This window comes from Stegodyphus dumicola, chromosome 4 (genome assembly GCF_044657685.1).
Source record: "Stegodyphus dumicola isolate Sdum_Otavi_A_Nest chromosome 4, ASM4465768v1".
Lineage (NCBI taxonomy): Eukaryota > Metazoa > Arthropoda > Arachnida > Araneae > Eresidae > Stegodyphus > Stegodyphus dumicola.
The window spans coordinates 254,437,109-254,451,481 of record NC_140771.1 but is presented as its reverse complement, the minus strand read 5'-3'; the positions used below and the strand labels follow the sequence as shown (position 1 = coordinate 254,451,481).

The 14,373-nt window shown below is 28.0% G+C and overlaps 1 protein-coding gene across 1 annotated transcript in view; it reads right to left on the bottom strand.

Annotated features, from left to right (window-relative positions):
* The window catches only part of LOC118180181 (EF-hand calcium-binding domain-containing protein 6-like), a 54,878-nt gene that overhangs the window by 16,636 nt on the left and 23,869 nt on the right, over nt 1-14,373 (bottom strand). The window contains exons 7-12 of the mRNA XM_085814417.1: nt 11,920-12,078; nt 7,084-7,189; nt 6,029-6,177; nt 5,716-5,817; nt 5,508-5,610; nt 3,383-3,553 (exon numbers count right to left, since the gene is read on the bottom strand). Of these exons, the coding sequence (XP_085670543.1) occupies nt 3,383-3,553; nt 5,508-5,610; nt 5,716-5,817; nt 6,029-6,177; nt 7,084-7,189; nt 11,920-12,078 (790 nt within the window). The remainder of the gene's footprint in view (nt 1-3,382; nt 3,554-5,507; nt 5,611-5,715; nt 5,818-6,028; nt 6,178-7,083; nt 7,190-11,919; nt 12,079-14,373) is intronic.

Below are 14,373 nucleotides of genomic sequence, written 5' to 3'. Positions count from 1 at the left end.
AAAAAACTATTGTTTAATATCGGTATACAGGAAGTTGAAAAAGTAGCAATAATCTTTATTTCTTTAAATATTAATCCTCAATGTAGACTTCTAATTTTTTTCCTAAATAAGAAACAAAATTTCATGAAAACTATTACAACAGCATTCATAAAAGATGAAGGATTTGGGGGTAGGGGGAATCAGACTTATTTTAAGCTCTTGTAGAAGAAAAATTCACATTAGTAAAATATTCATTTTATTTTTATTGGCTTAAAATAAAAATCTTATAACTTTACATACAAACATTCCCACAGATATATGAAGACAGGTTTACTAACTCGGATCTTTTACAGTACATCAAATTTAAATTCTAGAATTTTAAGAACAAATTTAGGGTGCAATTAGAAAACAGAAGTTGTATGGCAGCTAATTGTTCTACCTTCAGTAAAACAGTCATTAAATTTAGAACTGTACATTTTGGAGAAAGAATAAAACTGCCTTTGAGTACAGCAAACTTAAAATTTTCATGGAACTGGTAATCTAGGGGATATTTTCACATTTTTAGAATGATTTTGATACCATTTAATTAATGTTTAAAATGCAAAAAGTACTTTTTTAATGTTCGATCTGATAGCCTTTATCCTAGACTATAAGCTTGCAACAAGATTTACCATGACAGAAGGACTCTTCATAAAATTACCAGGGATATTGATTTCCATTCCCCTTTCACAACTTTCCAGATACCATCAATAGGGGTAGAATTGCCTAGAAAGAGCTCCCTTCTAAAGACCAAAGACAAAATGGTGCATAAGTGAAACATCAGAGGACTTCGCAGGAATATGTTAAAAAGTTATATATGCGATGCTTGTATCAGTCTTCAATTTTTCAAGGAATAAAGTGGTACTTTTCAAAGTATCACTTGTTGCTTTGCCTTGATGAAGTTTCACCCTTTGAAAGTCACTGGGATAAAGAAATGGCATTTCTTCGGTAAACTTTCTCTTTCTTTTGAGTTGAAATTGATATTTCTTTCTATTCTTCTTATTTTTAATTTCTCATTGTAAGAAAATCCTGGCACACTCATAAACTCTTTCCTGAAGCTTTCTTTGCACTGAAAGAGCCAGGTTTGTACACGTTTTTCTGTTTATTAATGGTCACAAAGTATTTCCATTTATCTCCTGCTAAATAGTTTTCATACAGAGTTCTACAAATTGTTCTGCAAGGAACCACATGCCTAGGCAAACTGTATTTTTAACGTTTTTACGTTGTAAATTTTGGTTTATTATTTTATTTACTGTTGCACTTATTTATTTTATTTGCATTTATTGTTTTTTATTAGTCCAAAGGGATTTGAATCCCGAAGGACTTATTAGTTTCGTTTTGGCATTTTGCGTCGGACTCATAAATGTCGGTTCACTTTTCAAACTGTTGCCACAAAATGTTAGAGACCTGCATTATATTTGAAGAAATTAAATAATGAAAAATCTGCATAAATGTATGTATATTTCTCGTATTGTGATAAAACAACGGTACATAGAGTCATCGAATTTTGAATAACATAATCCTCCAACGAATATGAGCATGTGGAAGACCAAATTTGAAATTTGTTTTATGATCGATTTCCTATCTTTTAAAACTTTGACGAATTTTTGATTAACAAACTCAAGGATTTCAAAGCGAGCAATGGCAACGTTGTGCAGAAAAAACATTTTTATCTCCAGCGCGCGAGTCTCTGTATCGGAAATTCTAAAGATATGCTCGTTTTAAAACTATTTTGCGATATTGCTGTTGCACTGGATCTTATGGTTTAAGTGCGAGGAACATGATATTTAATAAAGAAAGGTAACACACAAAATGTTAAAAAACGCCCCTTTGGACATAATTTAAAATCTGAAACATTTCAGATTTTTTTTTTTATTATATTTATTTCATTTATTGTTGATGTATTTAAATACTTTGTAATTGATTTCTGTGTTGGTGGATTTTTTCTTGTTAATAATGTAATTTAAATTGATTGAAATCATTGACCCCATGCAATCATTTTGGGAAGAGAGAACGGATATGTCACATATCTTTTTTCAAGTACCCGTTTGGAGTCATTTTTCCATGTAGAAGTAATGATTGACGGTTTTTCCCCTTTCTGATTAATTATGTTGCTTATTGTGCACTTAAAAATTTTAATACCATGCATTTCATAATGTTTCTGAATGAAGGAACAGAAATATTTCTCTTCGGAAAGCACAATAATGTATTTTTTAATTTAAATTAGAAGCTATTAGATAAGATTAAAGAAAAATCCAATACTCTTCAACAAAATACATTGATAATAAACAGCTGATTAAAATGATACTTAAATAATGCAAGTTGAAATATATATCACTTTGATATAGATAACATTTTTAAAACTGTTGTAATTGATTATAAGCCCCCCAAAAAAGTCTTAATCGCAATGAACTTATTCATAATATTATTATAGGTTATCAAAAAATATTTAAAATCGCAAAATATAAGGTAAAGATATGTTCATAATTAAAAATAAGTAAGGCCAATAAAACCAATTTAAGTCATTTGCAAAATATTTTGCTTGCAGGGAAAAAGTAATACTATAATTCAAATACCTAAAACTGCAATGAATTAATGGATAAACGGTTTCCACCATGAGTTATATGAACTCACTGTTGTATGATTAGTAACAGATCTACATATTCAGTTAAAATGAATAGTTAACTTACTACATATTACACATCATTATAGAAGCTTCATCTGCATAACTTACTATTCAGGAATGTGCAGTTCTTGGAAGCACAAAAAGTATACATCTATAAATACATAATGGCAATCATATATTTTGCATTATATCACTGATGAGTTCTTAATATAAGGAATTAATTAACATTGTTAATTATTAAAAAAATTGTAACCTGAAATTCAGATAAAAATTTTTTTAGTTTGAGCTACAAATGTGGCAATTTATTATAAATGAGAACAATCTTTAAACGTTATTTCAACACTTAATATATATACACACAGAGCGAGAAAATAAATATTGCTTCTAAAATTGATTCACTTCTCCCTTATATATGAAAATATTTCAAAATTGTGCAGATGCTTAACTGAAATCTGTATACTAACATCACACTTCAATTTCTTTATAATGTTATTTTTATATTTTTTAACTTTTTGAAACTTTTATGGTAAATGTTCTGAGATGTTAGACCCTAATCTGAAGTTTTCAAACTGTACTTTTTATTGCATCGTTTTCTTAAATAATTTATCTACTCCAATTAAAAACAAACTTAAGTGTATTGTTTGAGCAAGTACATACACATACTAATTTAAAATAATACTTAGCTTAATGATAGCATTACTCCTTAACTGTGATTAGAGAGAATTAGAGAAAACTCACTGATTCAACTGTATTCAGTAATGATAAAAATTTCTGGCAGTCAACAATATTTGTGTGTCCTGGATCTAATATCAACATCAGTGCTCGAAATTCATCTTCAGTTAGAGGAAATAGCAGACACTTGTTAATCGTGTTACGCAATTCAGCACGAGTAATTTTCATATTATTTTTCTAAATAAATAATAATTTGAAAGCAAGGTAAATGTTAAGCAGATACATCTTAAAAAAAGCAAACACAATCAAAATTGTATTCTTGCACAAAAATCATTTCTTAAAAGTACACATATTATTTGCAATATTTAGATCTTAATTAAAATCTGAATACAGAAATTTTGACTAAGAAACAACTTCTTTAGCAACTTCTTAGCAACCCACTTCCATTTTTCATTTCTTGCATACTTAAGCCAGATTTCACGATCTTTACATTTCTTTTATTCAATTATGCACAGTGTTAAATTAAAGGATGCAGACTATTTATTGTATCATATTAGGTTGCAGAGACATTAAGATTTTTGAAGCAGGGTAGTTGAAAAATGTGCAATTTCCTTGTCTGGATTCTCAAATATATGCCGAGTGTGCTACTGTTACGCTACAAAGGAAAGCAAGAAGGAGGGAGAAATACCTTATAAGTTACTTCTGAAACAGATATCTCATACATACAAAAAAGATACACATTAATGTGATTGAAACAAATTCTTCCATTATAAATCTAAAAATGTTATTTCCTGTATATACAGGGTGAATCAAAAGTGTCTGGCTCAAATGTAAAACCAGGTAGAAGAAACCAAAATAAGCATGTTTTGTAATGTAATAGGTCTGCAGAAATGGCATATTGAGGTAATACAGTGTGCTGTTGAGTGGTATGTAAAAGTATTCTACTGGTATAAATTGTCATTCTGTAATTCAAGTGGAATGCATTCCCTATAGCAACACAAACATAGAGCTCACCAGCATGCATTTGATCTATGAAGCTGCAGATGGAAACAGAGCAGCTATTCGAAGGAGGTACTCGGGAATCGTTCTCAATGTATATTTTACACAAACAATGGTTTATAAACTTAATATATAAACTTACTTTTCTATTCAAATTAATTTTAAATTTGGATGCTTTATTATTCCTAAATTTAAACCAAAGTAGAACTTATATTAAAAACGACTGCTGAAACACTTGACAATAATTTAAATGACATTTTTAAAACAGGTTTTTAAAGATGTCCATAACTGAAATATAAATAAATATTTACCGATCTGAAAAGGATTAAATTTGTGTTGCTTTATAATAAAAGTTATTTAAGCCCAATAAATTGTTCTAAAATTAGTAACACACAGAGATAATTAATCCAAGAATATAATTAGTGATTTCCACAATTAACCAAGAAGTACGCTGAGATTTTAAAAGATTTTATCTCAAATTAGAACTTGACAATTTAAATATTAGCAAAAATGCCAAGCTATAATATTTTCTCACCAAAGTACTTCATATTGTTTACATGTAGTAAATTAAAGTTAAATATTTAATCTGATTACAACCAGCTTTCCATCTGTGGAAGTTCAAGATATTACATTAAACATTTCAGTAAACTGAAATTAACTCAAATTTGCTATGAGTGTAGAATATTTCAAATTTAAAGAGACTTGAATCTCAGCAGCTTTGTCTCCACACAAGTGAAGTTTTACTTTTTTCCAATAGCTGAATCAATGATTTTTACAATTTTTTAGCTGAATCGATGATTTTTGAGTTTATCAGCTTGTGACATGAACATAGAAGAATATTAAGTATGAAGACTTCAAAATGTAATTTTTACTATATTTGTTCACAGCTATTATTGAAACATTCCCAGAGCCAACATAACATGTATAACAATTAATTTAAACATAATATTAATTTTAAAACAGATTTGAAAAATTTTTAAATTTCTTGCAGCTTGATTATTTTCACATTTAATAGAATCAATGTTGAATTATAAGATAACAGTTGTTTCAACTGACAAATCACAAAACAGTATTAAGTAAACATGTATAACATTTTGGAATATGCACAGAATCAATATAAGGAGGTTATATCAAAATTTATAAAATCATCCAAAATAACATTCGTGATTTCTTAACTGGTATAAATGCTTACATGGTTGTGCATAATAAATGAATGCTTAAAAAAAGTTTCAAAATTTTTACAGTTCTTCTTAAGTTTTAAAATCACAGACCTACAAACATTCCAACTGAAAGACCTATTAAAAAAGTAGTAGTTTATGAGCTGGGGTGACATTAAATTTAAATAATTAAAAGAATTATGATATAGTTTTATAACATTTTATATCAGAACAAGTACTTACTTTTTCATACATGAATCAGCTGCCTGACTGTTTTCCTCACCACATACAAGCTTCAGAAAGAAATACCAAGGGATTTTATTTTTTACAGGTGAGAATTTAAAGCTGTAAAAAATTAACATGTAAATACAAAAGTCATTTAAATACTTATTGAAAAGCATTATAAAATTTCACTGTCAATAAAATACTGTAAACATAATTTTTTTTAGAATGAAATGCCTAATATAATCATACAGTTACAAAATTTCTTTTCTTAAAAAAATGCCTAATAGGTACAAAGGAAAAGTTTTCTGGCTATTTGGTCTCAGCTACGTACCTCAATATTATTTGCTTAAATAATTCAGATGACATTGGCATAATGAAATAGTTCAAAATTTGATGGAAAACAGAGAGAGGTAATAACCCACAACCACTCATATCCTTTATTTGAAATGCATGTAACAAAATGGGAAATTTTTCTTTCACCTGAAACATTTAACTTTTTTAAGAAATCTTCCAAAACAAGAAATAGTAACAAAAAATAATTAAATGTTTATGAACATTGCAAAGAAAATTTGAAATGACTTTAAGTTTTGATTTGTTTTACCATGAGAGAAACATGAAATTGTAGATGTTTAAGAAAGGAGACTGAGTTAAAGGAAATATTGATAATAATATTGAGCAGAATTAATTTAAAATATAAGAATTTATTATACAACAATATCATTTACCTTAAACTTTAAAATATAAAATCCTAAGAAACCAAACTTCTTTAACGCTTAAAAATAATTAACTCGCTGTTAATATCATATGGCAGTATAAATAGTTATGTTGACTATTTTGGGATTACTTTTTTAAAAGAAACAAAGATACTTTTGAGATTACAGAGAAATAATTTTTCAGGACCAGCACTTAGTTTTACAGCTCTGTTCTAAAATATACAAATAAACTAAATGGCAAGACATTGTTTTATAGTAAAATGATGTTATTCTTATACAGACATAGAAAAGTAATTTAATGAATATTTTAAAATATTTTTATTTTCTAAAATATAACTTTTAAACTAAATTGATTGAAATATATACCACAAACCATTCTCCCTAAGATTTTAAAGAAACAATTTAAGTGAATAATTAGCTTTTTTATTATCTTACTTCAGGTGAGAATATTTTGCCTCTTTTATCATCATATGGCCTTTTATTGGGAAAAATGAGTTAAAATTACTGAAACAACCATAATATAAGCATTTGATTAATTATTTGCATTGCAATAAATACCACATTGTGAATTTAGAAGTAAATAACATCATCTACACCTTCCCTCAAAAGTAAATTTATTCATATTTCTCTAATCCTAAACATTAAAAAATTAAAATTAATAAAATAAAATAACCTTTTGTTTAAAAGCATTAAGCACATTATTGAAATGCTGGCCTTGAATTTCTGGATCATCTCTTCCAAGTTTAGCATATCTTTTTCTCAGCTGTTCTTGCCTGTTACTGAAGAAAAGTATAATGTAGTCTTGATATTTTTATTTAACAAACCTCCATTTATTTTTCTTTTCAATTAAAAGATAAAAAAATAAGTTCCTCCTACAAGATTAGTAAATTAGCAGAGAAAAGAAAGAATAACTCAGTGAAAGAGAATGGAATTGCATAGGATCAGATAATATAAAAATAACTGTGTATGGAAATTTACAGCATTTTACACAGGCATAAAAATAAACATGTCAAGATAAACTTTGATGACTAGAAAATCATTTTTCAATGGAAGAAGCTGAAAATATTTTACAGGACACAGCATGTATTTTCTACTTTATGAAAAAAAAAATATTATGTGGTGAATATTTTGTTCATTCATAACAATTACTTTAATGCTTACATAACAATTACAGTATTACCCTGGACATATATATTTTTCCTAATTTATGCCCTTTCTTTTTCTTTAAACTCGTATATTGATAATATGACAGGTTCCAGAGAAGTTATTTAGTATGACCAAATATCCATTGTTTAAAAAATACACATTAAAAAAAATCACAATCTGATAACTTCAGATTATGAAAGTCACAGAATTTACCTTTAAAATTTCAAAAAATTGGTAAAAAATTTTAAAAAAATAACAATTATAAGATTGAAAAGAAACTGCAATTTGATTCTGATGTGTAGATTTCAGTTTTAACCTCTGAAACAATTTTAAGCTAAGCAGTTATGATAGGCCTACCATTAGTTTAAGGAGTAGTCACCCATAAATTAGAGAATATGAAATCTTATATTTAAAAATGAGCTCTTCAAACTTGTGAAGTCAAATATTAGAAAAAATTTTATGGCATTACACCATTGCAAATCAACATCAAAAGGAGACTTGGATATTTAACGAATAAAAAAAAAAACTTAATTATGCAAAATGTCGCTATGCATTAATTTCGTTGTGTCACTTGTACATAGTTACATACAACATTGCAACCAATATTTCCCTCAAATAGAAATAGTTTCTATTCGGTCAGAATACCAAACCCATGAACTCAAAACAATAAACATTTAAAAAAAAGTGTCCTTTAAAGTGGACTTTGTTAAAGTGTTAAAACTAATATATATATACTTTTTTTAGTTTTAATATTTTATAAAAGTTTTTTTCTCACTATTACAAAAAATGAATTTCATATAAAAATTATTTATTGCGAAAAGAAAAAAATCACCTATAATTACGTCAACTTTATAAATGCATCTTTATAATTTCATTAATATTGTTTTGACTGTGTAATGAAAACAATCAATGTCATTGCTTTTTCTTCTAATTTCTCACATGATTAATATATAATAAATGACGTTTACATTTGCCTTAATATCAGACACCGATATAGGACACATTGCAGTATTTAAGCACTTAAGATAAACCTAAGGATTGTAACCACAGTACTAGAACATAGAATCCATAAGCACCAACAAAAGAAACTTGATATAAAAATGATATAAACAAACCAGATTTAAGGCTATTATTTCTAAAGAAAACAAATTTCTTTGTATTTTATTATTTATACATAATTTCAAATAACATATTTTTAAAATCTGTAGTCCTAAAATCATTGTTAAATATATTCAGAGAAAGTTGTGTAACAATTTTAGGTGCTTTCAAAACAGAGTCGATAGAAAATTTTAGGTTAGTTAACTTTAAAATTTTTGATATCATTCTATCAGTATTGTCAATTAAACCCTGCTTTTTTGTGCAGCTGAAAACAGATAAATGCAAACATTTTTTAAGATTTTGCTTAACAAATACTATCAACTTATTTATATTTTATTAGCTATACTTCACATGATGTACTTATTTCAAGTGTATCTCAAATGATGTACCATATTAACTCAAAAATAAGACCCCCCACTATTTTTGGCAATATTTTTATTCTAAAACTTGGTAAAGACATAAACAGGTAGTTTTATAAATAAAATAGCGAAATAAGAGGAAGTCATTTATGTATGACACTAAAGAGCAGAGATTCTCAACCCGGGGGAATTTTATGGTTTCAAGCAAGGGTAGGGTTAGTGTCTTACTTAAATTTAAAAATGAGCTCTTCAAACTTGTGAAGTCAAATATTAGAAAAAATTTTTATGACATTACATCATTGCAAATCAACATCAAAAGGAGACTTGGATATTTATTGAATAAAGAAAAAAACTTAATTATGCAAAATGTAGTTATGCATTAATTTCGTTGTGTCACTTGTACATAGTGCTTGAAACCAATATTTCCCTCAAATAGAAATAGTTTCTATTCAGTCAGAATACCAAACCCATGAACTGAAAACAATAAACATTTAAAATAAATGTCCTTTGAAGTGGACTTTGTTAAAGTGTTAAAAACTAATATATATATACTTTTTTTTAGTTTCAATACTTTATAATTTTTTCTCACTATTACAAAAAATGAATTTCATATAAAAATTTAATTTTAGTTTATGAATATAAAAAAATTGCTTTTATTCAAGTTTTGGTGTTTATCAACATCTCGTACTTTTCCTAGTTTAATTTATAAAACTATACTGTTGTATTATCTTAATCTAATCAGTTATTTTATGTTTTCTAGACAGATTGCATGTATTTAAGCTGTAACACATACAGTGTTCTACCTCTCGAGACCACATTACTAGGTTAGCTAGCTCATATAATATTTGAAGTCTTTGGCCTTGTATTAAAACTGCCAACATTTGAATATCTATGCCAGTTACGTTTGTGAGCCAACTTCCCGTTAAATTTAATTATGTAGTCTTTAGACTACTAGCCTATTTTAAATTTGAACTTACTATTATTAAGATATCTCGCCATAAGTGCTGACTGATTTGTAAGACCAGGCATGCTTTCTGTTATTTAGTTTTAATAAAAGGGTCTTTTACACTCTTCTCAAGTTTCAGTTGCTATTTTAGACAAAGATAATTCACTGTCAGTCTATTTAAAATTTGGTTACAATTTATGATAGCTAAAAAGACTAAATTTCATAAAACACATTAAAAATAATCTAAATTTAAATAAATGTATATGTGTTTTTTTTTAGTTTTGGAATGGATGGAGGAGGAAATGATCATCTAACAGTGGTGAAAGGGGTGCATGTAGTAAAAAAGGTTGAAAAGCACTGTTATATGAAATAAAAATACTGTTTTTAAATATTAATTAAATAATGTTGATAATTACTATACATGTAAATTGCTAGTTCTAATAGATATGTTTAACTGAGAGTTGCAGGCTGGGCCAGCATCCAAATAGGCTGCTAGTATGCCAGAAACAAATAAGCTACAATATGTCATTAACAGTATCCTTGAGACAGCAGTCCAGACCATATGGTGGTTAGGGAAGCCTACTGCAGCACCAAAGGGCCCGGCTTCGAATCCCAGAAATCCTTGTAGCATGGTTGTAACTGTCCGTCCCTTCATAGAATGCAACAGTGGCCACCTATTAAGTGACTCCACAATAAAATGGTCCCCACATCTGCTCTTAGGAGCAGCCAATGCTGAATAGGTGAGAGTCCAACATTAGATTAAAAAAAATATCCTTGAGATATAGCTGTCATTTCAATTAAATTCTAAAAAATGAAGCATTTACTAAGATTCTAAATAAATATCCATCTAAATTTTTATTTTTAATAATTTATCACAAAATGCAAGGAGGATTTGTTTCTGAGAAAATGTGATGCTTGTTTAATAATCTTTTAATAACTTTAATAAAATGAAGAACATTTCATACCCTAACAGAAATAGCAGAATGCTACTCAATTCAATTGATACATTAAGAATTAGCTAATCTGATTCAGATTTCATCAAAATTAGAATCAGATTAGCTAATATGCTTTATGCTTAATCACATTCATCTTTAATATTCAACCTAATGTACTGAATCAGGTATCACATTTGCATTATTAATCTCCAATATCCAAATTTGTAATTTTATATAAATAACTTCCATTTTGAACATACCAGAAAAAAAGCCTCATCATTCATTAATATTACATCCAGAACTTTCATTATCACACCATTAATTATTTATGTATAAATTTTAACAGAGTGTTTATGAATAGTTATATTTATAAAATCACATGTAACAAATAGAAAAATTTCAACCAAAAATTTTTACATTCAACATTAAATAACAAATAGGGCTAGAAAATTAAATTGTGAAAATTTCCCACACCATCCACTTTCATCTTATCATAGCTCAGTCAAAGCTTTCAGAGGTCTTTCACATTTCCAGTGAAAACAAACATTTACATTTCTGATTTAAATTCAGAAAATGTAGAAATGAAATATATGCAATAAATTTACCATAACATTAAAACACATATTATATTAATAACAGAATCCCTTTCACAAAATGTAAAATTCATTAAAAATACTAAATTTTTTACCATAAAAATTTTTACATATTATCAGATCACCCTAGAAAACAAAACCCTCAGAAACTAGAAGAAAAACTAAAAGTAAGAAAATGTATGAACAAGCTTTGCTGTACTGAGAAACACTGAATGTTTAAGTGTTTAATAATGTTATCATCATTATATGAAAACAAATATGTATATAGTAAGAGATAGATCCAAGAATGAGAGGCAAAAAATATATTTCAACAAATGTAAAAGTCAGAAAATGACATTAAATAATATAATAGAATAAAACGACATGGAACTTGTAATATTTTTGGTTATCTTTTAGTAAATTATATCCTGATTTACATAGTTTAAAATATACCTAGAATAAGAATGGAAGGCAGGAGAATGGTAGTGTACTTTGGCTGCAACACTTGTGGACAGATAATGCTTGAATGATTCCGCACGTGTTCCTAATTTCAATAAAAATTCTTTATATTGTAAGGCTCCTTTCCTTTGAATATCATATGTATTCCAAAACCTTTTAAAAAAAAATTAGATGAAAGCAGTACATACCAGGGTAGGAGGGAATGATGCAAATTAAAGTGCACAGTGAACAGCACTCACAAAGGAACATATACCATTCATAAAGATTATTAAATCATGCAAAAATTTTTTTCAAACATAAAATATTCCAGAAGCATATCCTGAATACCCACGACTATTTTGATAATGACTATGATAACATTAAACAATGAGAAAAGTTGCCCTTCAAAATAGCAGTTGAATTTAATATAACATAAATATATCCAGAAACATATAAATATGTACTTTCATAGCATTTTAATTAGGAACAGGCAAAAATTTGGTAATGGACTGTTCATAACGTTTATGGAAATTCTTTGGATGATGCTGAACTCTAATCTTAATATTTCAAAAGTACCCCATGTTGAAAAAGAACAATTTTGCAAAGCCAATGTAAAATTAAAAATCAGGGGACAAAAAAGACAACTTCAGTAGATGTTTTTGAGATGGGTTTTTTTTTTTTTTTTTTTTTTCAGGGGGAAGGGAAAAGAAGGCAAAAAATTCTTTTTTTTCCACGGTTGATTGAAATCGAACTCAAGCTTTTTCGTTACTTAATCCCTTACTTTTGACACCTCTCTGTCATTTGCCAATTTTTATGATATGTTAAAACCAAAATTTAAGATAATTTTATTATATTTTAAAAAAGATTTTACTGACTAAATACAAGAAATAAATAAATAAAGTAAAATTGTTTTAAGATATTTTTAACAAACAAAATTAGTGTAATGCATGTAAATGTATCACTTTCAAGTTCATTTAGTCTCAAACAAACATCAAATGATGAGTACACTAATTCAAAACACGTGCATAATCTAAGCAAATATGCCATAAAATACCATTTTCTTAAGAATCAACAACAGATTATCAAATGGGTAAATTTTTTATGGTAAAAATGCATCATTTTGTAGTGTTGAAAACCCTTATTTTATAATATAAATAAAAATGTTGCATCCTCGATACACAACCCAATCTAAATGTGACTTAAGTGGTAAATTATTAAATGATATATACGAAGAACACAGTGCGGGATTTAGCATTTTTCTTAGGCGGGGTGAAAACTTAAAATTGCCGCCCTTACCTATCTTTCTTTAAGTTTATGTAACAAATTTTAGTTTTTTAAATAAACATACAAATAGGTAGTTTTCGAGATAAAATATAAAATCCATTTCATAATAAGAAATTCTTTATGTACCATTTTTGTTCTAAAAGAAATATACATAACAAATGGTTTAGTTTCTTTACTTATGGCAAAGCATAAGAGAGCTACCTGCCTAAGAGGGGAGAGGTCTTTCTAGGAGTAATTGGCTCATATGCAAGTTACGCATGAGTGAAACGGCGGAAACACCCATGCAGGCAGCTAATTCGCTTGATTCTAACCTCTGACTGAACTACCAGTGTTTAGACTTTACATCTCAGCCGCTGATGGCCGAACATACATACCAAAAGTTACATAATTAAAAACCCGTGCGAACCTTCTTAATGCAGTTACTTCTCCTGTGCACTGACATAATCAAATTTACATTTTTTCTGAAATGGGGATTTTTTTCAATATTTGCAAGAATACCTACTTGTGCTAATAAATGATGCTAACAGAAAACGATTCAGAACTAAATACTAAAATAGTTTAGCACAGCACAAAAATGGGAATCAGACATTACTAAATAATAAAAAATTTCATTTAAACAAATATAAGCAAATTACAGATCACTAATACAATGGATTGAATGATTTTGTACCAATTTCTCGATACTAACAGTAACTTTAACTTAGCACATTAAGTATTCATTTCACAACAATGCCTTCATGTAGCCTACTCAAGAACTCTACTATCGTCCTCACAAAGCCCGATAACATAATATTTACATATTTATGCAAAAGACTATTTTTGCACTGTAATAATCAAAATTACATTTTCTCTGAAATACGCAATTTTGTAATATTTGCAACAATAACTAGCCATACCACGACGGTAAGAAACAAAGGAGGGGCTAACCCCGCACTGCGAGTGAAGCACTGCGCCGAAGGCTTTGGTCTCCAGATGGAGTGTTTTTTGTTTACATTTAGAACGTCCCTTGACAGAGCTCGAAAAACGGGACACTTCCGCATAAAAGAAACATTCATTGTGTGATGGATAATAGCAATTCATATAGTTATGCTTATGCAAAATGTTATGTTTAAAGAAGATTTTAGCAAAAATGTTATGCTTAAAGAATGAAAAATACCGTATGGTACCTTTAAAATTATATATGTC